The sequence below is a fragment of the Corapipo altera genome, unplaced genomic scaffold (assembly GCF_003945725.1).
Source record: "Corapipo altera isolate COAL_440 unplaced genomic scaffold, ASM394572v1 2b, whole genome shotgun sequence".
Taxonomy (NCBI): domain Eukaryota; kingdom Metazoa; phylum Chordata; class Aves; order Passeriformes; family Pipridae; genus Corapipo; species Corapipo altera.
Window position 1 is genome coordinate 29443789 of NW_020884874.1, and position 24522 is coordinate 29468310.

The 24522-nt window shown below is 33.8% G+C and overlaps 1 protein-coding gene across 6 annotated transcripts in view; it reads right to left on the minus strand.

The window, feature by feature from the left end:
* The window catches only part of STXBP5 (syntaxin binding protein 5), a 103549-nt gene that overhangs the window by 17429 nt on the left and 61598 nt on the right, over positions 1–24522 (minus strand). For 2 of the 6 annotated variants that reach the window (XM_027632601.1, XM_027632587.1), the window contains exons 12-19: positions 23736–23883; positions 23295–23362; positions 22242–22282; positions 19954–20174; positions 18329–18507; positions 16948–17073; positions 16311–16462; positions 8814–8876 (exon numbers count right to left, since the gene is read on the minus strand). In XM_027632601.1, coding sequence (XP_027488402.1) covers positions 8814–8876; positions 16311–16462; positions 16948–17073; positions 18329–18507; positions 19954–20174; positions 22242–22282; positions 23295–23362; positions 23736–23883 — 998 coding nt within the window. Of the gene's footprint in view, positions 1–5242; positions 5291–5383; positions 5444–8813; positions 8880–16310; positions 16463–16947; positions 17074–18328; positions 18508–19953; positions 20175–22241; positions 22283–23294; positions 23363–23735; positions 23884–24522 lie in introns of all 6 variants that reach the window. The other 4 variants (XM_027632594.1, XM_027632579.1, XM_027632574.1 and 1 more) reach the window with 3 other exon arrangements.

A 24522-nucleotide genomic window follows, 5' to 3' on the forward strand; every position in this document is an offset into this window, starting at 1 on the left:
CATTCCTTATAAGACATGTTTTCTGTGTTAGACATTTAAATCATAAGAGCTGAGATACTGAACAAACCCTAGAGTTTATACATGGAAAATAATTGGAGTTATTTTTGGATTTTAACAGTTTTTACCATGTGTGAATAACACCAATGATTAATTAACTTAGTCATTGAAGACCAGAGTAGTCACTTTTGGCTTTTCAAACACAAACATTTGGCACAATTTTAATAATTTGGAGAAAACTGACAAAAATAAGAAGATACTAGGTAATAGATAATGTAGCAGGTAATAAAAGTACAGGCAAGTGTGTTGGATTCTAAGTACTGATCCACAGTTTTAGCTTTTTGTTTCTTAGTGAAAGGTCAGTTGTGTGAACTAGGTTGACAAGATAAATTTGTCAGATAATTTTCAGCATACGCTGAACTATGCCTCATAAATAGGATGAAAGGATACGTGAACTGTGAAAAAGGATATCATTGCTGGAAATTGTGAATTACTGTGCTATGCAAAAAATACCCCAGAACATTTCAAACCATATATTAATGTGCCAAACCTCCCAATAATTCAAATGTAAATAAGAAATAAGAACTTATTTCAATAGCAACGGTGCCATCTTGTGTTTAAAGAAAAAACTGCCTAAACGTGCAGTAAGAAAATAGGACTATTTTGCCAGATAAGCCACTTTTAACTATCATTACTCAGTATAAAAAAAAAAAAATCTGCTTGTATTCATACCTGGCTTATGGTTTACAATACTTTTGGTAGATTCAGTTTTGCTACACCTCAGATGAAAACTAACAATATGCTAGACACCTTCTACAAAGCAAAATATAAAAATCAGAAAAATGGAATATATAGGATGGAGATCTACAGAGAGAGCATTCATTGCCAGGCTTTTCACTCCAGCTGTACAACAGGACAAAGGTGATGTTGACTGCTCCTGCTGCACATGGCTGACCTCAAGTAGTAGCTGTCATATCAGAGTTCCACACCTCTCTCGTGGGTGGTGGTTGCTGCAGCATTTACAGTCAAGACTACCTTTCTGCCGCTGGTGTGAGACAAAGACAGATCAGGGAGCTGTTTTGCTCCTCCTGGCATACTACTGCTCAGGGCATCAGTGACTATTTTGCCTGAGTTTAGACCTACATTTAATATTCCTCTAAATTAGAAAACCTTGAGTAACACACAGGCCCACCCATATTCTTTCTGTTATTATATATGATTAGGCATCATATTAGAGAACTGTCCAAAGCTAAGGGTTCTTGAGATTTCTCATAGGTCAGGTTTGGGAGGGCAGGTGTTAAAATATGAAAGGCTGCCTTAGCATAGCATGTTACATGTCAGTATGGCAGGTGTAACCTTCAATTCAATGAAGAAAACCTGAAGGCTGAGACATGACTGAACTATCAATAGGAAGCTATGGCTTAAAAGTAATACACATTTTATTTGCAGTGGATTATCCTGAGTTTATACATTACAATGTATAGCAGTTTGAAAGCTACAGCAATTTCTCCTTGGTTTCTTTAAGAAAATAGTCTAAACCTTTTAAAATAAAATTCTAAAGATTATAAAGGAGATAAGTCTCTTGGAGTTTTGACAACCAAGAGAACAGTTTATGAAGCCTATTTCATATAACATTACATGAGAAATAACTAAGCAGCTTAGAATTTGTTACACGTACCCAAGTTCCCAAGTTATTCTATATTTGACAACTACACAGAAGTGAAATACTTATATTACCAATCACCAAATGTTGAAATCTCTAAATTTCCTATAAGAATAATTAAACCATTTTATAAGAGAGTGTAAGAAAACATGTACTTGGGTATATCCAAAATTAGATCAAAGTATTAAAAACACATTGGAAGAAACAGTCATAGTCTGACAATAGGGCAAATGAGAACTTATAATGAGCATCTTAAAATTTGATTCAATGAAAATTATTTTGGTAATGTTTGAAAAACTTAGGTGTACACTTAGAATGTAACGAATGTGAAAAACTTTATGTCAGTAGTAGCAGCAGGGATTACAGAAGTCTGGAATTAAATCTACCCTGCTCAGCTCTGTCTACTAATAACGTTTGCAGTTGTTTTTAAATTTACTAACTGCAGTAAATAAACAAGACCAATTTTCCTGAGAAGCATTTGACATGTAGGCTACTAGAGTAGTTATAGGTCTTAAAATCTACCACATTTTGCAATAACCTTTATGAAAGCTTTTCCCAGAAATGGCCATTACAATACATCTTCACTTTCAACATGATTTTTAGCTATAATATTTAATCACCTGTATCTCTTCATGCCAATTAATTAACTAACCAAAGTACAAGTAAAACAGCTTAAGATTTTGCTTCTACTGAAATTGGAGTCCAATATCGTTCTATAAAAATGACACAGCCTTATGTGTCATGGTACTTCCTACCATTCTTCTTTCTGTAAATTCATCTACAGCTAGTACGCTTCTACAAACACTTTACAGCATACTATTTATACTTTCAAATATTTGACATTCCTAAGAGAATGGGTTGCTTTCAATAATGGCCACAGTACTTTCTAGAATTTCTAGAAATAGTTAGTTAAATCAACTATCTCAGTATTTCCAAGATAACTATAACTTATTCAAAGTTCATCTCTGCAAATAAAAGGCAAACACAACACAGAAGCAACATATTCACAATAGGTCTTAACTTGAATTGCTATCCATTCCTTAGCACAGAGCATTCACAATTGAGTTTAAAAAAACTAACAAATAAAACAGACCAACTGATCAGAATGTTGCTACAGGAAGCATTTGCATATTGTTTTACTTAGGCTATTATTTCACTTTTATGTGGGTGTTGATCCTCTAACAAATCAGAGACTCCTTGTTTAGTACTAACACTAATTATAGAAATCTGTAGAAATTACGATGTCTCATATTTCTAACTGTGTTACAGTTACCACTTTACAGCCTTATCACTGAAATGAAATTACTTCACACTTTGCTAGCAGCATTCTCTTGCTCCCTGTTCCCATGTGACAAACACAGGAGTGATATTAAAAGCAACTGAAGTTACCAATGTAAATGATTCTTATTCTATTTTGCAACACATTTATCAGGTTGTATTTCACATATTGACAAAGAACAGAAGGAACTTGAACTGATTGCACTAATTGCCAGTGCAGAGAGCTATGACCATGCTGTATACATCAAATTCATCCGTGAGAACACAGCTGATGGTAAGCAATTTGTTTCATACAACACGGTGACATTAATGACAGTGACACATTTTACAAAACTCATTGTCCATTCACATTTGGTTGGTAATTCAATTTAAAACAATGAAATGCAAACCCATGCAACTATTAACACAGAAGAGGTGTTTTATTTGTGTGAAAGAGTTTAGAATGTAAGTTCAGAAAGAACTAGAGTAAACATGCCAGATAAGCTATAGTAAACATGGCAGTGAAACATCCACATTCAGTACACAGTACCAAACCACTCAAAACGAAGAGAATGCAAAAGAAATAATCATCTTTAAAGTTCAAATAAACTCTACAAGTTACAGAAATCACAGTATAACTTAGAGCATGAAGAATGCATTACTTGTAAATAAATGCTTTTCTTTCTTTAGCTGTGAAAAACATTCAAAATGTTTTCAGTTGAAAGGTTTCAAGCTGAAACAGATGTGAATAGCTCTATAGAATTATCATTAGCATATTTTATTAATGCTCTAACATAACTCTCTGAAAAGAAGTGAAAAAAGAGGTCACAGACAAACTTTCCATGTGTTTTGCATGAGACAGTGTCTTACGTTCAGAAGAGACAAAAGGGAAACATCAACAGACATTGATATAACATGCACAAGATTAAGTGTTGTTTTTCTCATTAGAAGACTTGAACATTAGGTTCTAGTTACCCTAAATTTCCTTTAGGGAAGCATACTAGGGTCATGTAAAAGATACTAAATTTTTTTTAATTACAAATTCACATAATATATTATTGACAGCCATTTGCTTTCTAAAATTATATTCAGGCTTCTGCTGCCTCAGAACTCATCTTTCCTACCATTTCTGGTATCACTCCAAGAAGGGCTCAATATGGTACTGTACAAAGGGCATATTCTTGCTCTTCCTCATTCTGTACCTCGGATTCCAAGGACCACTTCATCATACTCATATTTGTCTCACTGAACTTTGAATGATTCTTTGTCCTAATTACTAAATTGCAATGAAGGGGATTAATGATTTAGGACAGAAGTTAAATTGCCAAACAGAATAATCCAAAGGAAACTGTAGGAAAATAAATCTCTTCCTCCCTAGTCTTACCCTATGCTTCTACCCAAACTATGAAATAGCAGTTTAGTAAACAGTTTTACTATCTAAAGTCATTTCAACCTAAACTGACTGAAGAGATAAAATTAAATTATCCTACAATGATATACTAATTTGCTAAATGAAAACAAAATGAACCATTAACAAAGTGATTTTGCAATGAAAGTAACCGTATCCCAGTTAAGGCAGAAGAGTCCCTTTCCCAAAATTAAATCATACAGCTCTCACCTTCATTTATTTAATGACCCAGCTGTCAGAAGCAGAGTTATTTCCATGCCAATCATAAAAGCGTTCAATCTACCTGCAAACAACATATCCCAAGGCATTTTTGTTGCCCAATTGTTAAGACACAAGTCTAGAGCTGGTAGGGAGGGTATTGTGTTGCTGTTGGATGCAGAAAAGTAAATGGAGGTCTGGAACAGTTATGGGGTATACTTATATACACGAACAAGTCCTCTTCCAGATGAATAAATGAAACCACAAAACTACATCTTTCTTGACCATAGCCATATAGAAATCTGACCATATGGCTATGAATACAACATATAAAAAAGAAATTATATCAGCCACATGTTCTCAAAGATTCTCACAAAAGCAGTGGAATAATGTTGTGACTTGCATAGACTGAACTCTTACTATGTATTAGAATTTCACCCATCTGGAAAAATAGAGAAGTGCACTGTAAAATCAGAGAATTTCAACCACCAATACCACTGATTCTTTTAAAAATTATTGTGCCCAGTGTATTTAGTACAGAAGCAGCCCATAGAAATTACCACTTAGCATATAGAATGAAAAATAAAAAAATAAATAACTTAATGCATTGAAATTTGACTGTTATTTTGCCTTTTTTTTTTTTTTTTTTTTGCTGCTGGGTTAGTTTTGCATAGAGTAAGGCGCTGGATTAGAAAGAGTAGAATTTTTCTAGTTCCTACCTATGTCATTGGTTACCATCTTGGAAAACTTTCTGCTTTTGGTCTTCACTGTAAATAATATTTTAATAAAAAAGATCAATCTAAGTGTATTAAAGGTGAACTGAAGAAAAAACAAGACTAGAGAAAAGAAAAATACTGTACCCTTTTCTATAAAATTATTCATTTTTTGTTCATCATCAGAATTGTTTGGTGAACCAGAACCTACAAGTGGAGACAGAATGAAATGGATATACATTTGTCATGAATGAAGTGGATATACGACACAAAATCAATGTATGAATGCAAGCTTTGAGTTTAATAAAGATAAAATGATGGAATTAAAATATCAAATACTGATACTGGTATTCTCTGTAGTTGTACTAGATATTATACAGTACAAATTATTTTGGTATGATAAGAATTCTGCCATATCAGGATTAATCACAGAAATTATAATGCAAGGTACAATGCTGCACATTGCAGCAAGTTTATTGATAGAAGTATTTCCCTCATTGATTAAATGTTTATATTGAATAACTAAATAGATGTACTAATCATTCCTCCAGACACAATGATTAACCTAAATTATGATTCACAAAACACTGATGTAACCATAAACTCAAGTTCTATACAGCTGTTTCTTTGTCTCTTTTCAATGCAGTAAAGTCACTGTTGGACCACAGTTCTTCAACTATTCTGCAGACGACTCTGAGCCAATGCTACCACCTGGGATTTTTCTGTATCCCTAACCCTGAAATACTGGTGGTGGCTACAGATCACAGCTTCAAGCTTACTGTTGTCATGAAATTAAAATATTGTCAGGAAAGTAAAACATTGTTTAACTAAAAACATCCAAATTTAATTGGATTTTATGCTGCTGAAGTGTAAAATAAGAACAAAACACAAGCATTTTGGCACTCCTGAAGACAAAATCTTGTCAGATTACAACGCTATATAATTTTTTACAGGTCAGATAAACACCCCCAGAGTCTAGGCCTATTACTGCTTGACATTTATAGAAAAAGTAGGAGACATTTTCACAGTATTTCTACAATTCTGTGTTACTGAAACTGTAGGATATTGTCCTAACTTGCATAGGCAGGTAGTCCCTTTCACAGTCCTCTCAACTATATAGCTACACACTGGAGGAAGTCTAATGGAATTTAGCTTCCACTTCTCTTTACCTGGACATTGAAAGGTGGAAGACTTAGATCATTTGAGCAAATTTAGACTTCGGTCCAAACAGAGACTAGTCTCTTTTATAGATCCCATTGTAACAATTAAAGCCAATAAGGGACTCAATTGCCAATCCCATCCTCGAGTCTTAAAGCTAGGAACATGCAAACATTTTGTGCTTCTGTATTTTCCTCTTAACTAGAGAGCCTCTAGATTGGAAAAAATTTACTTAAATCTTGCCTCCATCCTGCTTCAGAAGCTCACCAACCCTTTGCAGCAAATATCTCAAAAATGCCCTCTCCTACCACTGAAAATTAGACGGAATTTTCAAGCTTCTTTCCAGTCTTGTGCTCTTGTCCAGAAAAGATATAAAACTTAAACCAAATCTAAGGAATTGCAGTTCGTCTCCCTTCACAAACCCCAAATTATATTCATGTTAGGAGGTGCCTCCAAGTTTTTTCCAAAGGAAAAATTGAGAAGCCTATCATGACCTTCATCTAATTCACTGAGAGCTGAGAGTATAGGACAGAATCAAGGGAAGCAAGGCACAGTCCAGCCTCACTACTCCAAGATTCTATTGTACATGAGAATACAACAGTTCCATTCGTCCTCCATCTTTTGTCCATTCGCTGGTTTTGGTACTTTAGACTTATTTATCCACAGTATTGTGCATGTACACATCATAAATTATATATCTTTCCACAGAATACTCAGCTCTCCAAACTTCTAGGTTTTATTCTAAAATGAACTAAGTTCAAAATAGTGTTCTCAGAAAGTCAACCCAAACTGGAGACTCATTTTTACTTCTAGAGGATTGGAAATTTCCCTCTGATTTTGTGTCCTTTCAGGACATTTGAATTCACCTATTCTAAGCTGTCTCCTTATTTGATCGTCTTAAAGAAACATTCAAATTTCATTAATTTTTAACCTACTACAGCTCACAGACCTCAGACAGGAGGGAGGGGTTAAACAGAGGTGGGGAAGCAAATTGTTAAATTTAGGGGTTTCCTTGATTTTCACCTTTGGACTTGCCTTCATTGTTAGTAGAAATGGTGAATCAAGGTTTACTCTACTTGGATTCCAACTTAGGAAAGAAACTATCTAATTCATACTACACAGGGTGTTACGTTTAAGCAGTATGAGTTGGAAGCAGTTGGGGCTGATATTTGGGTGATGCTGGAGCAAAGGGAAAAGAGGATACACATTAGGGTTTACAACTCACTAGCTGTTCATTGCACACATTTTATAGTAGTCTACCAGAAACCACACTTAGCCTGGACTTTTTAAGTGGATCAAATTCAAACACCTTAGTGAGATTGATAACTATCCTCAACCTTGACAGACAAAGGGATTTACTGCAACTGCAGCACTGCACAGCAAACTGTTCACAGACATCAGTCTTGATACTCAAAAACAAAATAGGAAAGATGCACTTCATTCTAAACACCATAAAAAAAGTTTTCACTATAAATGATGCTGAAATTAACAACTTCAGCATGCCAGCACTCAGCATCACAGATGTTTGTCATGAAATCACATCTTCAGTTAAGACTTTTAATTAAAGTTCCCATCCAGTTTTCGCTTTAATTATAAATAAATTCAATTTACTTTTAGAAAGAGCTAGCAAAAATGACATTGATTGATCTACAGGTAAGTTCTGCACAATTTAAAATTAACATCAAAACACAGCAGTTGTCAAATCAGAAATTAAAATTTGTTAAACTTTCTACTAGAGTTATAAACATAATATTTTGTTTTATTACGCTTTCAACTTGGCTTTGAAAGATACAGGCTACAATAGAAAACGAATCTATCTTTAGATTCCTGTCTTGATTAGCATTTTGCACTACACTGCACATTCTACTTTACATACTTGATTTAAACTTGAAGTTTAGTCCTTTACTCTAACTTTGCATAGTTTTGAATGAAACAAAATGACATCTTTAAAAGTTCTCAGAGTGAGAAGTGAAGATAAGCGACAATTTTAGCTACTACAAAACATATACACCTCTAATACTACATACACTATTAAGTATTAACATGGCTATAGCCTCAATTAGCCAATATGAAATAAAATGTTAAATCTTTAAAATATAATTTAAAATGTTCACATACAGCAGTTGCAATTGAAAAAAATCAAATAACTCCTTTAGGATGCTGGTTTCTGAAGACCTCTGATTCCAAAGAAAAATAGTAATTTGCCACTTAAAGATGCCACTCATCTTTATGACATATTCCTATTGCATCTCTTATATCAGCCTTGTTTTAAAAATGCAGTTGTGCAACACAGCAAAATTTATGACAGCTCAAAGTATCTGTGGGAGGACAACAGGTTTTATATAATTACTTAACTAGTAAATGTTGAGTTAATGCGTAGGAAAATAAGAAGCTGAAGATCAGAGAAAGTTATGATTACCTGATGTCGGCGACTTGCACCGGTCTTCTGGCACCACTGTACCTTCATTAATATCACAAAGACCTGCTGAAACACAAAGCCAGAGTATTATAAACACAGTTGCTATTTTATTCTTACTTCCACTGCAGTTAGGAACTTCATTTCTTATTAGATACAAACAAGCCAGTTGTGACAGAATTTCTGTTACATATTCTTTTTGACACTACCCAGAGTGACTGTAGAGTCACTAACAAAATACACTCTCATTAAATTTCACTGAAAACCACCATATATTCAGCAAGACAGACTTATCAGAATAGCTAATTATTTACACACTATAGATATATATTAAGTACAAGCAAAACTTGTTTTGAAAAAATCAGTTATATTAAAAATTTAAATGCAAAAGAAAAATCAGATTAAAGAGGATCTTGATGATTACAAACACATATGTGAAACTACAGTGCCTTTTTTCAAACTACTTTCCCGCTGATACTGTGATATGCTTTATATTTGTCAATTTATATTGCCAAGTTCATTTTCCAGAAAAACTCCTTATTGATGTCACTTACAGAATTCAGATCTTAGGGTGTTTACAAAGGTGTTCTTCCTAGAATGGAGGAATTTCAATAGAATTTTTACATCATCAAATTTGATCAGTTGGAATAATTGCAGTATGTTAACATGTAAAAACTAATTCTTTTCATTCCAGTGAAGGAAATAAAGTGTAGTAGTCCACAATCAGATGCCAAAGATGTAAGTTGCCTCATAAGCCTCCAAGTATTATTCCACAGCACAAATTAGAAGTACACAAGGAATTTTTCTATTTTTCTTTTTGACACGAAATTGCTATCCAGGCTGTCCACAATTAAGAAAAGTGAATTTTATTGACATTTTAAGGTTAGTAATGCGTCTTCAGGCTTATATCATGAAGTTTTCCTACAGAAATTTCATGACGTGATACTAAGGCAAGAAAGCATGGAATACTGAACAGTAATAGTTAAGAAATATTTGTTAAATTTAAAGGTTTTTGCATGCACACAAATGTTCCCTGTAGTCAAAAAGTTTGAGAAGTGTAATGGTAAGGGCTAAGACAACAAAGACATCACATGGAAAGCCTGTCTATGCAGCTGTACACTATACATTCACAAGCGCATCTGTGAAGAAACAGAAAATATAAGAACAGCTCTATTCTATCAAAGCTTTAAAATTTCCAAACACTAAATGAGAATTTAACAGTTTTAAGGGAAAAAGGTTCTCCTGAAATACTGTATCAATCTGGAACACACCAAAAGTATGTTGCATTAACAATTTCATTTATCCTAAATAGTCTTTTTTAATATTACTAAGAGCATGTACAGCTTAAACCTCAAAACTCAGTCACTAGAATTGTTGTCAAATGACCTTAAGGCTTCGTTAACCCTACACTTGAGAGTCCTGGAACCAATTTAAATTTTAAAAAGTCAAGTGAAATTCCAGGTGAAAGCTATGTCTTTCCACTACACAGAAGAAAGAAAAAAGCAATTTATTTTGTTATTTATCTGTCAGTAAATCGATGAATACTATGGGATAATCATGGTACATATCCTCTAAATATGATGTGACCTCTGAAAGCACTGAAGTTTTAAATAGGCATGGGAGTGTAAATGTTTTGAACTAGACAGGATTATATAAAAAGATTTTTCAAAAATCCTGATGTTGCTCTCACAACAAGCAATACAAGTTTTAGATAGTAACAGTGCTGGGAGGATAAACCTGTACTGTGCTCTTAGAAGTAGTTGCTCCTTCAGGAGCCAAACCAAACAAATCCAAACACACAGTTTAGGAACTCAATTTTCTCTTTTCTGTAAATATCAGTTCTTTACCTTCAAAGGAAGAGTTTAACTACTTGCACTGTTTCTTTTATGAAAACTCATGAATTGACAGGAATAGTCTTTAGTCAAGAATGAAGTTATATACATGCATACTTCATTTCTTTGTAAGAAGTCTTGAGGCTATAATTTGATTAATATACATCTTAATGAACAGTAAGTGTAAGCGTGCATTATGGTAATCCTTATGGCATGTAAACCTTGGAAATCTAATCATAGCCATCTAGAAAAGGAACAGGAAGAGATGAAAAGTAATTTTACCTATGACTATATTAGTAATTAAACTAAGCAGAGAATAACAAGAATGATCTGAGTTAAGCTGTGAACTAGAAGGGTCTGTCTATGACCAGTAAGAAGACACTGGCATGACAGTCTCTATTGCTGTTCATCTTAAAACCCCAGGTACCCTGATAGAAGCTCTGGCAGCAACACAGCTCTTCTGGAAAAGTTCTCTGGTTTCGGGCTTACAGTACACATGCAAATTGCTATAAATTACCAAAGCAAATTGATCCAAGAGCTTCCATTTTAGAACTGCAAAGACTGTAACTTCCTATGACATCAAGGTACATACAAGTGACTTTCTAATAAGCTTTTAGTTTATTTATCTCTCTGAACTTCAAAAGTAAGAAATTTGAAAACCCTCCAAATTGGAAAAAAAAAATAAAATCAAATGTCAAAGACATAAACATTACCATGCTGCATTAAAAACCTCCCTGTGAGTTTTTTGCATAGGCTTTAGACAGACATACCTGAAGAACCTACAACTGGACTGGAAATCGGTCTAATTAAAAATTACAACTAAAACTAGATTGATATGAAGATGTAAAAGTTAGAACTAAAAACAATTAAGCTGAAAAACAGAGTCAAAAAGCTCCCCAAACCCAATAATCAAACTTTCTGATACAGTTCTCGCCTTGGCTGATGTCAGTTACAGCTGATGTGGGTCTTGTGACATTTAAGTTAAAATTCAAATAGGTCATGAAAGGGGATAGGGGAAAGCACATGACCAAGCAACCCCAGAAGAATTCTAGGCATGTATTTTCTTCCAGTTTGCCTCAATTCCAGTTCTGAATATCTCGTAGCTTACATTCAAAAGAAGGTTTTTTGATGTATAATAAAAATTATGAAAAGTCACATGCATGCAAGAACTGCTTCAATTTTGTCAGAAACCTAAAATGTCTCTGGTAGAACTAAGAAATGATAACTTATAGAGTTGTTTTATACTGGACTAATCAAAAAGTCACATAAAATCTTGCAATCCACCCAAACAGTTATTTGCAAAAGAGTTAAAATTGGTGTCCTATATGAACTTAAGTAACTAAGAAGGAAAAATAACAGCTGTCTAAGTTTTAGTGTTTCATCATGAAGTTATGACTTGTCTCATCATTTAGTATCAGTATTGACTTGATGGCTCCTGTCATATTTAGCAAACAGTACAAGCAAAGGTCTTGGTATAAGCCCCCACTGTGTATAGAATATACAGAATTTTCATCACACTGTAAAGCTTTTACTTACACATTTCATGTCTTTTGGCACATGGCCAAAGCTGATTTCCACCCCTCCCTTACTGAAGGCAAAAGTTGATTTTGTTTTTAAGCTTGACAAGCACCTGATGACACTGTCTAGCAGGCCTTAACAAAACACATATACTGCATGCTTCACAAACTATAAATTTCCACCCAAAACATGTGAGTAGTATACCTGGTATGAATCACTGATAAATTCCAAAACACGATCCCAACTGGGAGCTTGTATCTGTAGAGCTAGCCTGAAATGACAGTTTACAGTCTAGCTAGTGTAGAGAGCCTTGTCTCTAATTAGATGCTGCTTTAAGACGGGAATCTGAATTTCTTTTCTGAGTAGAAAAAATAAGATGACAGAAACATACATCATATTCTTGCAACATAAGCGAAGGGAAAAATCTTGCATTTCCATTCATATTTTAGAAGATACGTAACTCTTACTATATGAATTTCTTTAAAAAACACCTTCGTAAATTTTCAATTGGTTGATGAAGGACATGCCATTTACTAAATTGTAAATATGTTAGCAGATATTGATGATCTACTGAATTGACATTCTATGCTGAAACATACAGAATATTGGGGTTCTTAATGAGAAAGGAACAATCCTTCCTCCATTTTTTGGAAGTGGTTGAGTAATAGTGAATAATGTTTTCCTATTCCTCTCCCTGCCCTCATATGGAAACAATTTTTCAGTTCAGCCAATTTTATGATACTATGTACAGTATATTCTGCTCTGTTGCATGCTGTCTGAATGTGGATTTAATATAACTAATTAAGAACTTGTCTGAATGCATATATATAGGCTAGTATGATTTTTTTTCTTAAATGGAGTTAAATACAGGGATTTTCTAAAACTACTACCTGACATTACTTACCTAAGCACTTTTTCTCAGAGAATTTAGATATTAAGTACTAGTACTCCCTGAAGATTATTAGAGTTGTAAAAGTGTGAAAGTGTCTTATTCACAGAAAAATTAATTTTGAAATATTAAAATATAAATGTTTTCAAGATAAAAAATGCAATGAAGGCATACCTTCACAAGAAAGGAAGCATAAGTTCCTTGCATTTTTGAAAATGCAGATACTAATGTCCAAGAAAGGGAGAATGCAAAATCCAAAAGGGTTCTGACTATCTCATATAGTTCCAATCCCATAAATATATCAAAGGGTAGTGCTTAAATAGTAAGACTTATTATTTGTGGAAAATTACACAGTAATAATACTTTATTATTTAAATTACTGAAGTCTGGGCAACACATACATTGAAAGACTACAAATAATGAGAAATTTGAAATGAAGGAGAAATTATTTTCAGGTTTTAAAATGAATGTAGCTCCAGTTAACCAAGATATTGTCAGGATGGTCAACAGAAAGAGAACTACATGATTAAGAAATTAACTCTTCTGTACAAAACTTTTTTAACCTATTCCTAAATAAAATAGTCCAACAGAATTCAGCTTTACAATATTTGGTTTCAAAAACTAGTTTTGGGATTTCTACTCATCTTTTGCTCTTCTTCAAAACAATAATCAATCAGTGACAGATTCTGTTTTTCAGTTCTGTATCATCTTAAGGTGAAGGCATTTCTTTCATGCCTAGTTCCCTTTCTGCCTTGGCAGCAGAGGATTGAAGACTATAGAGAAAGCAGGCTTTTGCTACTAAGACTACTCTCTGAGATGTATTTCTTTTTTCTTGTTCAGGGAAAAAATGGCAGAACTATGAATTGGATGACAGTATCAAGTGTTTGGGTTTTTTATTTGTTTTTCTTTTGTTTTTTTGTTTGTTTTTTTAAACTCCAGTTCAGTCTTCCTGTAGCTTAGTTTGATTCTACTCCATTAAAAAATGAGGTGAGATTACCTACCTCTGCCAAGGGCTGGAAAAAAGTGACATCCTATGGAAAGGAACAGTGTTATGTTTTAAAAAAATAAGCTTTACATTCTCCAATTTCTTAGATGTTGTAATTGATGTTGTAAGTCAGAGAATCTCTCAGGTAAATCATAGTTCTGATGAGCTACCTCCCTTACATAGACACCTGAACTTTAAAACTGCTTGGAAGGTTCTGTACAGTATTGTGCAACACACAAACACCTCCACTCTTAATCCTTATAAAAAACATCTTTGTAGAAGTAAATTTTCATTTGTAGTAGAAAAATCATTGTTTATCACAATGTTTATTATTAGCACTACTACTAATAGTCTAACTAAAGTTATGAAACTTTTTCTGCCAGAAAGGGAACCAAGCAAGGGAAGCTTATAGTAAAAGAACACTAAATTCCTAAGATCTTAGGTCTGTAAACATCAGTAACTTTAAAAGTAGAATCTCCTTTTGATTTTGATATTTATTTCTTTAAAAATACAAAATACAGAGACTATTATGGTTGCCTTTTTCTTCAAGTTTCTTTTAAAGATATCATGAACAAGAAATACAATACATGTGTGATGGATTAAAATCAGTTTCCAAAAGGAAAACAATTACTTAAAATGGGCTAAGAAAAATACTTATGGTGACTGAACAAATAAAAAAAATCAAATTCAGATATTCAAAAATATTTGAATGCCATGAGATGACTTACTTATATAAGAGGTGCGAAGCTTTTTCACAGACTCTGAATATAAGTTAGAAAGGCCGCACATGCAAGAAGCCACAGTCAGCATACCTTTATGAAGCAATGAGAAAAGGAAAGACGGAGACACTAACAGTACATTTGAGACAGAAAAGCCAGCCAAATAACTTGTATAACCAGGTTTTTAAAATGCTTTTGCCATGCAGATTGTTAGTATTAAAAGTTAAGATGAAAAAAATATGACTTCATGTAACAGCTTCATGAACAAAAAGAACTTTAATCATGAATGTCTTAGAGAGACAGTTGAAATAGTTATGTGGATCCAATACATTAAAAAAACGAATGCTAAGAAAACAAAGACAAGTTATGTTTAGCACTCCAAAAGGCAGTTTATAATCTAAGTGCGTGAAGCAAAATTTAAGCCCTTTACTCCCAAGACAATTTAACACAGTTGACTAGTAATTTCTTTTTCTCAAAATAATTTTTTTTTTCATTTCATAGAAGAAAATATTTTTTCTGACAGGATACGAACTGCGTACATTCTGTTCTATATTAATGATTTTTAGATAAGTTTCCTGAGCTGAAATAAGCTGACTAGTGTTAACTGGATCTTTTTCAAACAAATGTTTGCTGAAATATATCCTAGACATTTCCAGTTGAATATCATATAATCTGAAGAATTTAACAGGACTTTATTCTGGGTCTCTCAAAGAAATCAACACTAGTGCATGAAGAAGGGTTTTTTGAACAGTTGATTTCCCATCAAAAAAATAATCATTTGCGGCAGCAATGACACTGTGTATCGCTCTGTCTTCAGCTGTTTTCCTAAAATAACTTAGGAGTATCCACGACATATCAGTGAGAAGAAAATTTAAAAATACTAAATTTTCCTTTAGGTTTCAAAAAACTTGGCATTTTGACTGAAAAGCCACTTTCCTGTTCAGCTGAAAAAGAACACTCTTCAGCATATTTTTAAATCAAAGTACTTTTTTTTTTTCTCAAAGATTTATTTAGCTTATGAGTTTATATGTGGAAGTTTATTTGGCTTCCTCTCAAGCATAACATAACAGCATAAACAACAAAACATGCTTTAGCTTATCAGGGACATTCTTATTCAAAGTTTAAAACAGGAAGTCAAAGATCCCAGCAAACACACTGGTTATTGGCAAACATTAATGGGTTTATACAAGCATATGATACGGGTACTAGCTTTATCAGAAATATCGGGTACTTCCTCATGCTGTGTTATTAAGTTAAATTCTTATAAACTGCATAAATCCACTGTACATACTTAAATCTACTTACACATAGTATTTTTCAGTTTATGTTTTCTTAAAACAAACATTACATTGAAAAAATAAGTAATGATATCAAGCATCACTAGATTCCACTCAGCAACAATTTTTAAGGAAACATGATTTAACAAACCTGAAATAGTGCTATTAGGAACAGATCAAGGAGAAAGAATGTAACTGCAGTATAGAAAAGTATATTTGTAAGACTAGATGACCAGCTGTGCCTTTCTTCTGACCTTAAAACATGTTTTGGGTTGCTCACCTCCAGACGGTTGCCGAGTTTTTCGGGGAGACCGTGGCTCCCTGCGATAAGGATCATTGGAGCCATACAGTTCAATAGTGCCTAGATTCAAGAGCACTGTCTTCTGGAGGTAATCAACCATGGCAATACCATTACAGTTTCCAAAAACTACTCTGGAAAAAGACAAGTGGAAGGAAAGACAGTGCTAATTAAATTTTGGTAAATTTTCACATAAAGATTTTTTTACTGTTCAGCATTTGAAGACTTCCTACTTTTTAAGAATTATCCTAGATCAAACATATCTATAAATTACTATTTTAGAGTGCAGTATTGCTTAAGTGTTCTTTTGTAAAAACATGGCACTGAGTAGAACAGATCATTGTCATTGTACTTGCCAACCTATTTGACAGAGTCTTAAATGACACTTATTCTTGGTTGTACAGAGGCAGCTGAGAAAGAGTGATGATGATTTGTTTCTGCTGCTAGCATAATCAGGATCTGCCACGATCCAATATGAATTATCTCCTAGGCACAAGAGGCTGATTACCTCTCTGTCTTGCTGTGCAGTTCATGTGAACACACATAGAGACTTAGTTTTAATGGATAATTTTAAACCCTTTTGACAGAATAATGAAAAAACTGTGTAGAATAAACTTACAGGCCATATGCTGAGTTGACTGCTAAGCTGGTTATCTGTTGAGGAGGTTCTCCACTCACCCACACTAGTTGGATAACTAGCTCAGTTTGGTAGCCTGGAGACTGCTTGAGAGGAGAATTTTTAACTCTGCAAAATAAACAAAACATTGTGTCTTTTTATTCCCCTCTGTCTCCATTTGTAACTTAGGGGCTCAGAGTTCATTAATTTCTACAGCACACTGGACTTCAGAAAGTCGGGCAATTGTAAAAAATAAGATCAAAATCACATAAAATCAATCAGAAGAAAAATCCACATTGAAATTGTTAATTCATGTTTTTAGGGGCCCCTTTGATTCATTACCTAATTGAAAACTAATAGAATGGTGATCACAAATACTTCATTTTTCCCATCTTCAGAGCAAGGTATAACATTTTCTTTAGAAATACACCACTGCAACTTGGCACAATCAATACAATTAAAAATCCTCACTCAGATAAAGCAACCGCATCAGAATTAGTTATTTTCTAGATAGACACACTGAAAGAATTAAAATCCAAGCTGGGACCTTAAAACTTCAGAAAACAAAAAGTACATACTTAACTTTATATCTGTAAGATATATACATTCTGCTAGAAAAAGTGATGGTCAAGAGATCTCCTAATGCACTCTTGTAGAAGAGTAGAAAAAGATTGCCTTCTTTTAATTTTCATTTCTCAAATGAGTAAAAGCTCACACAAAGAAGCTTATAGAAAAATTCCCAATTTAAAAAGACCAAAAAACTGGTCAAAGACCTATATTGCAAGCACTATGAGGCATCATGCAAAGTGAAGATCCTTGACAATGGGACTTTTATTTAATTCTGTTTCCAAAATATCAAGTAGTTCTCTTAGAGAGTTTTCAAAAAAGATGTATATTTATAAGTCTAAAGAGTTACCACTCACAAGCTATTTGTAAGAATTTTCACCACTTTTGATTTGGCTCTAAAACCTAAGGCTCCGGAAAACCAACAGATGAAATGTATTCAGCCACAGAACATCAAGTTTCCTATTCATTTCAATGGACAATGAGACACAGTGATTAAATTGCTCCTATTGAAAAATGTTTGCTCTAAAGAGTGATCACCTATAAGTATAATAATATCTGTGCCAAATTTTCCTAAATCATAACATAAGGATTTTCAAATTTTTACCAAATCAGTTTATGAAGTTTAAAGAAATTGAGATAGCAATATTCATTTCTTAAAACAGAGCTCAACTTTCATATATTTGGAAAATGTTGCTCTATAAAATAAAACATTCTCACCAGCAATTACATATCTGTAATAATATCAAAGTACATATATTCTAATGACATATTTTCATAAAGTCTCACACTCAATGACAGTGTAACAGAATATACTTACTTTAAACAGGGGACATTATCACGAAGTCCATCAGATGAACTGCTACTAGTAGATGGGTGAGACTGGGGAACAATGGATTGAGGATTGGAACCTGCACCTGGAGTTGATGAAGGTGGCACCTGTTCACCATCTGGAGTTTCAATATCATTTATTTCATATAGCAGACGTACTTCCAGCATCTGTGAATTAAAATTTAAAAAAAAAAAAAAATCAGTAAAGTCTGCCTTTCAAAAAAACTGGATACAAAATAAATGAAGTGTAGCAGAAGATTGTAGTGATAAGTGACATCCAGGTCTTTTTCATCTTTTAAAAGACAACACTAGGTTAATAAACAGGGCAACCTAAATACCTATGTAGTCTTCAGAAGTAGTGTCTTAGTAACTACTACAGACTGAATATCTGAAGATTACTGAAACTTGAAAGTCTGATATATTTCCCAGTTTTTAAAAGTTTGCATCTTAATATTGAAAGAAATTAAATACTGCATAGAAAACCCATTTAATTATCATTCTGCTGACATACATTCTCAGTTATGAAAATGACTTGGTTTCTGTAATTCTGAAATAGTAAAACCGAGAGCTAAGGGCACATAGACCCTTTATACCGATGCAACACTGTACACATGGGACTTGGTTCAATATTGGATGTGCTCAACTACCTCATACGTTTTAAAGAACTGCAAGTTCATCATGACTTCAGATTTTCTTCTGCTGGATCAGTAACAATATTAGTATTAATTGCAGTGCAGTGAAAACAAACTTTTCCACTGTTTTATTCTCATCATCTGCAAAGTAGAACTTAATTCATAGACTGAAACAAAGAATATATAGTATTTTTAAAACTTTCCTAGTACTGAAGAATAATTTGCTAGGGACTGATTCAGAAAAATTTTTTAGAAAAAACTATTTCCTCAGAAGGGAATGTACTTGTACACAAGTAAACACCCCATGAAGGGTGAAGAAAAAAAACCCCTGTGCCTCAGGTCTTTAAATTAAGACTTATTCAAAGGGAGCAGAACAGGAAGGGGATGGGGTTTATGTTGTGTGTCTGTGTGTGTGTGTGTTGCAGGCGGGAGGTGGGAGGAAAAAATCAACTACATTACAATTAACATTTTACTTATAACATACAACATTTTATAATTAAATATGAGCTTCTAGCCCATACATTCAAATACATAAACTTGTATGTGTGTGTTTGATTTAAAACTCTTGTAATAGAATCATTGTATCTTACACAGAATAAAATAGCAATGCACCAAAGTTCTTAACAGACTCTGGGGAATGTTTGGCTCACTTGTACTCTTCTAGCTCTGCACACTGTAGTTTTACAGGATAGATGATAATTATCAGAAATCAAGGAAAAAAGGAATCTACTCCCTAAAAGCTTTGAAATTCTTCAACTCCACATCTCATTCACTGAAAACCACTATCTTGGTGTGCGATATTTAATTACAAAATTCAACAAAAGTAATCATTTTTCCTCAGGAAAACCACATCTCTTCATTTTGAGACAACTGTTTTTGTCCATTTCACTAACAAAATAAAAGATAACAAAGCAGGAAATTGCTAGAACAGTCTTCTTATAGATAATTCCTACAAAATTAAAAAATGGTCATAACTAATTACCGGAATGACTTCTGTTGTCACTTCCTGCTTGCTGAACCTGTAAATAATGACATGTGCAGAAACTCCAGCTATGCACAGCATTCTACTTTCTGGACACCACGAGATGATCTGAATAGCATATGGATCTTCATCTACTATATCTGTGTTTGGTCTGTCATCTTTATTCCGTGATTTTTCAAATACTTTGGCTGTTTTTAACTTATAGAGTACTTGCAGCGTTACTAGGAACAAAGTAAAAGAGAAAAATTAGTTTCGATCAGAACAGATTTTTTTTCTTCTCAATTTTTAATTTATTAACTTGTCTTCATAGAGAAAGATACTATCTTCACCAAAAGAGGGCAGAGTAGAAGCAATGAATATCTGTGTTGCCTCTGTCCATGCAGTGCACCACTTGATCAATATAGTATCAGTTAGTATAAAAGAAATACCCCAACACTTATCCTGAGAGATATATCCTAAACTACAGTTATAAACTAAGCCTTCACAGCTTCTCAAGGTTTTACTGTTCCTCAGGATCTCCTTATAATAACATCATCTTGTTACATATGCCATATCTACAACTTAGTCATGTCTATGGTAGAGGAAGTAAAGCTCCTTTTCTTTTTTTCTTTCCACAGTATTTCAAATCCATGGGCTCTCACCTGTGCTGTCATACGTAACAGCCCCAATTCCTCCAATTTACATATTATTTTGTTTGATCATTCAGAAGTGCTGTCCTCTGATCAGTCCACATTTTTGTTGATAACAGGTTTCCTAGAACTCTTCTAGTGATGCCTTTCCACAGTTTTAAATAGTGAGTTACTCCATGTTGGGTTTACAGACATACCCACTTCCTTATAGCAGTGATTATTTTTTTCTATGCAACACAGACTGCAATTCATGAGACGTCCAATTTTTTTTCCCCCAGAAACTAAGTACTAAGTATACATCATTCATACTATAGTCAAGTAAATTGTCTTTGATATAGCTACCTCTTGAATAGTATCCTTCTGAACTGTCATTTTAATTCTGTATTAAATTTTCTTTCAAATACCTTCATACTGTTTTCAAACTTCACAGGCATATCCTTTAGTCAATGGCCCAAATCACTGCTATAAATACTAATTGCAACATTAGGAAAACTTAAATTATAGCATCCTTTCTCCTCTTCCACATTTCAGTGGTTTTACTTGAATTGTATTTCCCTAGTTCACCTGTAAGACTGTCCTATTAGAGAGATTTAAAATCAATAGAGGATACCTGCAATTTCTCACTTAACAGATTTATCTGTTTTAGAAAGAAACTAAGTGTGTTTAACAGAATCTCCTTTGACAAATCTATGCTGAATAGATCTTTTAAGCACACAGAATCACTTGGTTCTGGCTAACCCTCTTCTCCTCTCTCTCTCAGGTTCTACTCCCACCCTAAACTGAAATTAAAGGTCTATTACACTCCAAATAGTCCTCCTCCCAGTTTTTTAACATATACATTGCATGTGTTCCCTCCCACAACCACACACGCCTTAGCATTTTGGAATCTCACCAGTTTTCCACAGGTTTTCAAAGACAACTAATGACGATTCCAAGATTGCTTTAAACAACTTTTAAGTACCAAGAGTAAGGTTAGTCAGAACTAGATTAACTAAAACATCTAACTCTATGCAGTCATTTCTACTTTGAATTCTTACTGCATTTCTCACTGTGAGCTGTGTAGGTCATCAGATGCAATTGACCCTTTGACTGAAGATGAGAAATGTAAAATAGTATCAGACTCTTCAGGTCTGTTCAGTGTTCCAAAGAAAAGTTTCTTTATTTTACTCTTCTCCTGCCTTTCTTCACAAATGCATAAATCATTTTAGTAGCACAAATTTCTACCGGTTCCAATTCTCATTTTTAGATACTGTAATTTATGGAGAGCTGATGTCTTGAACACATGCCTCTCTCCTGTCCAAAAAGACAGAAATAACTTACTGAAAATCAATTGTATTAAAAAGGAATGCATTTCCCTGTCATGCATCTTCATGCTCAAAAATAAAGTTGAAGGCGCTTCTAAAAAATTTTAGAATTCTTCCATATTAACTGGCCCTTGGACTACCAGTGCATTTACTCTGGGGTGGTAAGAAACAGTGAAGCACCTAAGAAATAACGTCAATTCTACTTAATTTTAAATAAAAATTTTCTGTGAAGTTACAGACTCTACAGAAGGCAAGAAATAATGACAATGACTAGTTTGCAATTACATTCCAATAAAGAAATCAGTTTAGAAAACTCGTACTGCACAGGAAAAAAATCTCTACTGAAAACACTTACTTGCTGAGGCATCCCAAAACTTGATTGACCCATCAGCATGCCTATGAAATATTAAAAAATTAATAAGACAGTAAAATGGTTAGTTGGAGTGCTAGACCTCTTTGTTACTGATTGGAAAGTATACTGTTAACATTCTATTTTTATTAGTACTCTTAGTGACACTTTATTTTCACAATTTATTGGAAGCTGACATTTTACCAACATGTGCTCCAATGACTTTGGATGGAAGGGATTAGAAAAACATCTGGGGGCTAACTCCCTGATGACTCCACTGTACTAATACTAATTTACCATTTTAAATACTGAGGCATACCTTACCATGTGCTGTTTATTAAAATATGCCCTATATTAGGAGCAGCACTTGTAAAGAAGATGCCTAAAGATACAGTATCCCACTGTAAATGAGTCACCTAATTTGTTTATTTAGCCTTGAAATGAAGAATCAGATGACTATATTTTTTCAGGACTGTCTCTCAAACTCTCTTCAAGGTGTAGTATAAAGTGACAGTAATCTTCGTTAGGGCTAATGGGTTGTTCTACAAAAACTTCATTAGTGCTCTCAATTTCAGTGACGCACTGCACAGTAATAAATTAAATGTTGCTTATTAAATTGTTCCTTACAGTAGTATTAGAAGGATCAGGCTCAAAAGTATTTGATTGTCCTTTCTGAAATAAAAAATTGGCTTCCCTTTAAGAACTGAACTCAATAATTACTTAATGGACTTCCTGTGCTTTAAAACAGTACTCAATATTGTTCAAGAATTAAAGAATATAAGATAAGTTTAATCCAGGATACTTAGATAAGAAACACACATAATCACAACACCGCATCATAATAATAATCTCTGAAAACACTCACTACCTTCCCTTCCACATTCTGCCTTACTTTCTCAGTAATGCCTCAAGGACATTATGCCAAGGACTTGTTTGGTGAACTAATTTCATAATCATTCAAACCACTCATAAAAAACAATGTTCTAAAAGATGAACCAATTTTTCTCAATTCTACTTAATCAGCTAAGAAAATTATTACTACACTATGGGATCACTTACCCTGTAATAATTATCTCTGGATAGCTCTGAGTGATCAAACCCCAGTTGCCTCCACTGATAGGCCATTCCTGGAAGATCAATAAAAACACTGAGGAAGAAAATATCATACAGTGCAAAGTTAAGCCATTGAAATTACTGCAGATACTGCAGAATCCAGTATTTCACATGACTTAAAAAAAATTAGACATATCCACCGCAGGGGGTGGGGGGGAAACAAACAAAAAAATCAGCAAGGGCTATAAACTCTACCCCTGTTCCAAGAATTCCTTTAGCTTCCTGTGATATGGCAATTGATGGGAGCACATCACAAAAATATGATTACAAGGCTTGACACATGACAGGATGAGTTAGATGGAGCTCTGGTTTAGTACGACCAATCGTTATTTAGACCTACTGATTTTCAGTATTTTAAAACACATATGTATGTAGTAGATGTTGTACCTTCTTACTGTAACCTTGACGTTTCTGACGAGCACCAACTGAATAGAGTGCAGGTATGAGGTCCACAGGACAATCAGCAAAATATTCACAACAGGTAACTGGAGATTCATGTATAGTCAAAGGATAGGGATTCTCAAATATAGGATACCTTCAATGGAAGAAAGGGGAAGACTGTTAATCTAGGAAAAACCTTTTTCTAAAATGCAGAACACAAGTAAAGTACTGAAGACTAGGCTGGCATTCTTTTTGTACAGAGAAAAATAAATGCATATCGAATTAGATTATGAATAAACATGCAACTTTAGTGCTCATCTAGTACACTATAAAGATAGATGGAATTGGAATTTTGTACTGTTTATAGAGTATTTCTAGAACACCACTATTCCCTATAGCTTTATATTTTTAAAAGTTTATTAATTTAGGCCTGTGGAAAAAATTAAGTTACCAAGTCCTAATTGTAGTAATGTGGAGATATGAATTTATTTTTAAGTCTTCAGTCTATTCTTCCCTGGCAAAAGACAGGAAGAGTCCTGTCTCACTTTGTATTAATATACCATTGTGAGACAGAAAGCTGTCCAGCGTTTTTCAAAGTCTACTTGCAACTCCAAGATCACTTTCTGAAAGTTACAGATAGCAACATTCAGTTACTAATTAGAAGAACATAAACACTTATGCTTCCCCCCACCATCTCCATCAGAAAAGTGACAGAGCCTTTTTGAGGAGAAAAGTCAATAATACTAATAGAGGTAAATATATCTGTGTTCAAAGAACATTTATCTTGAGAGAA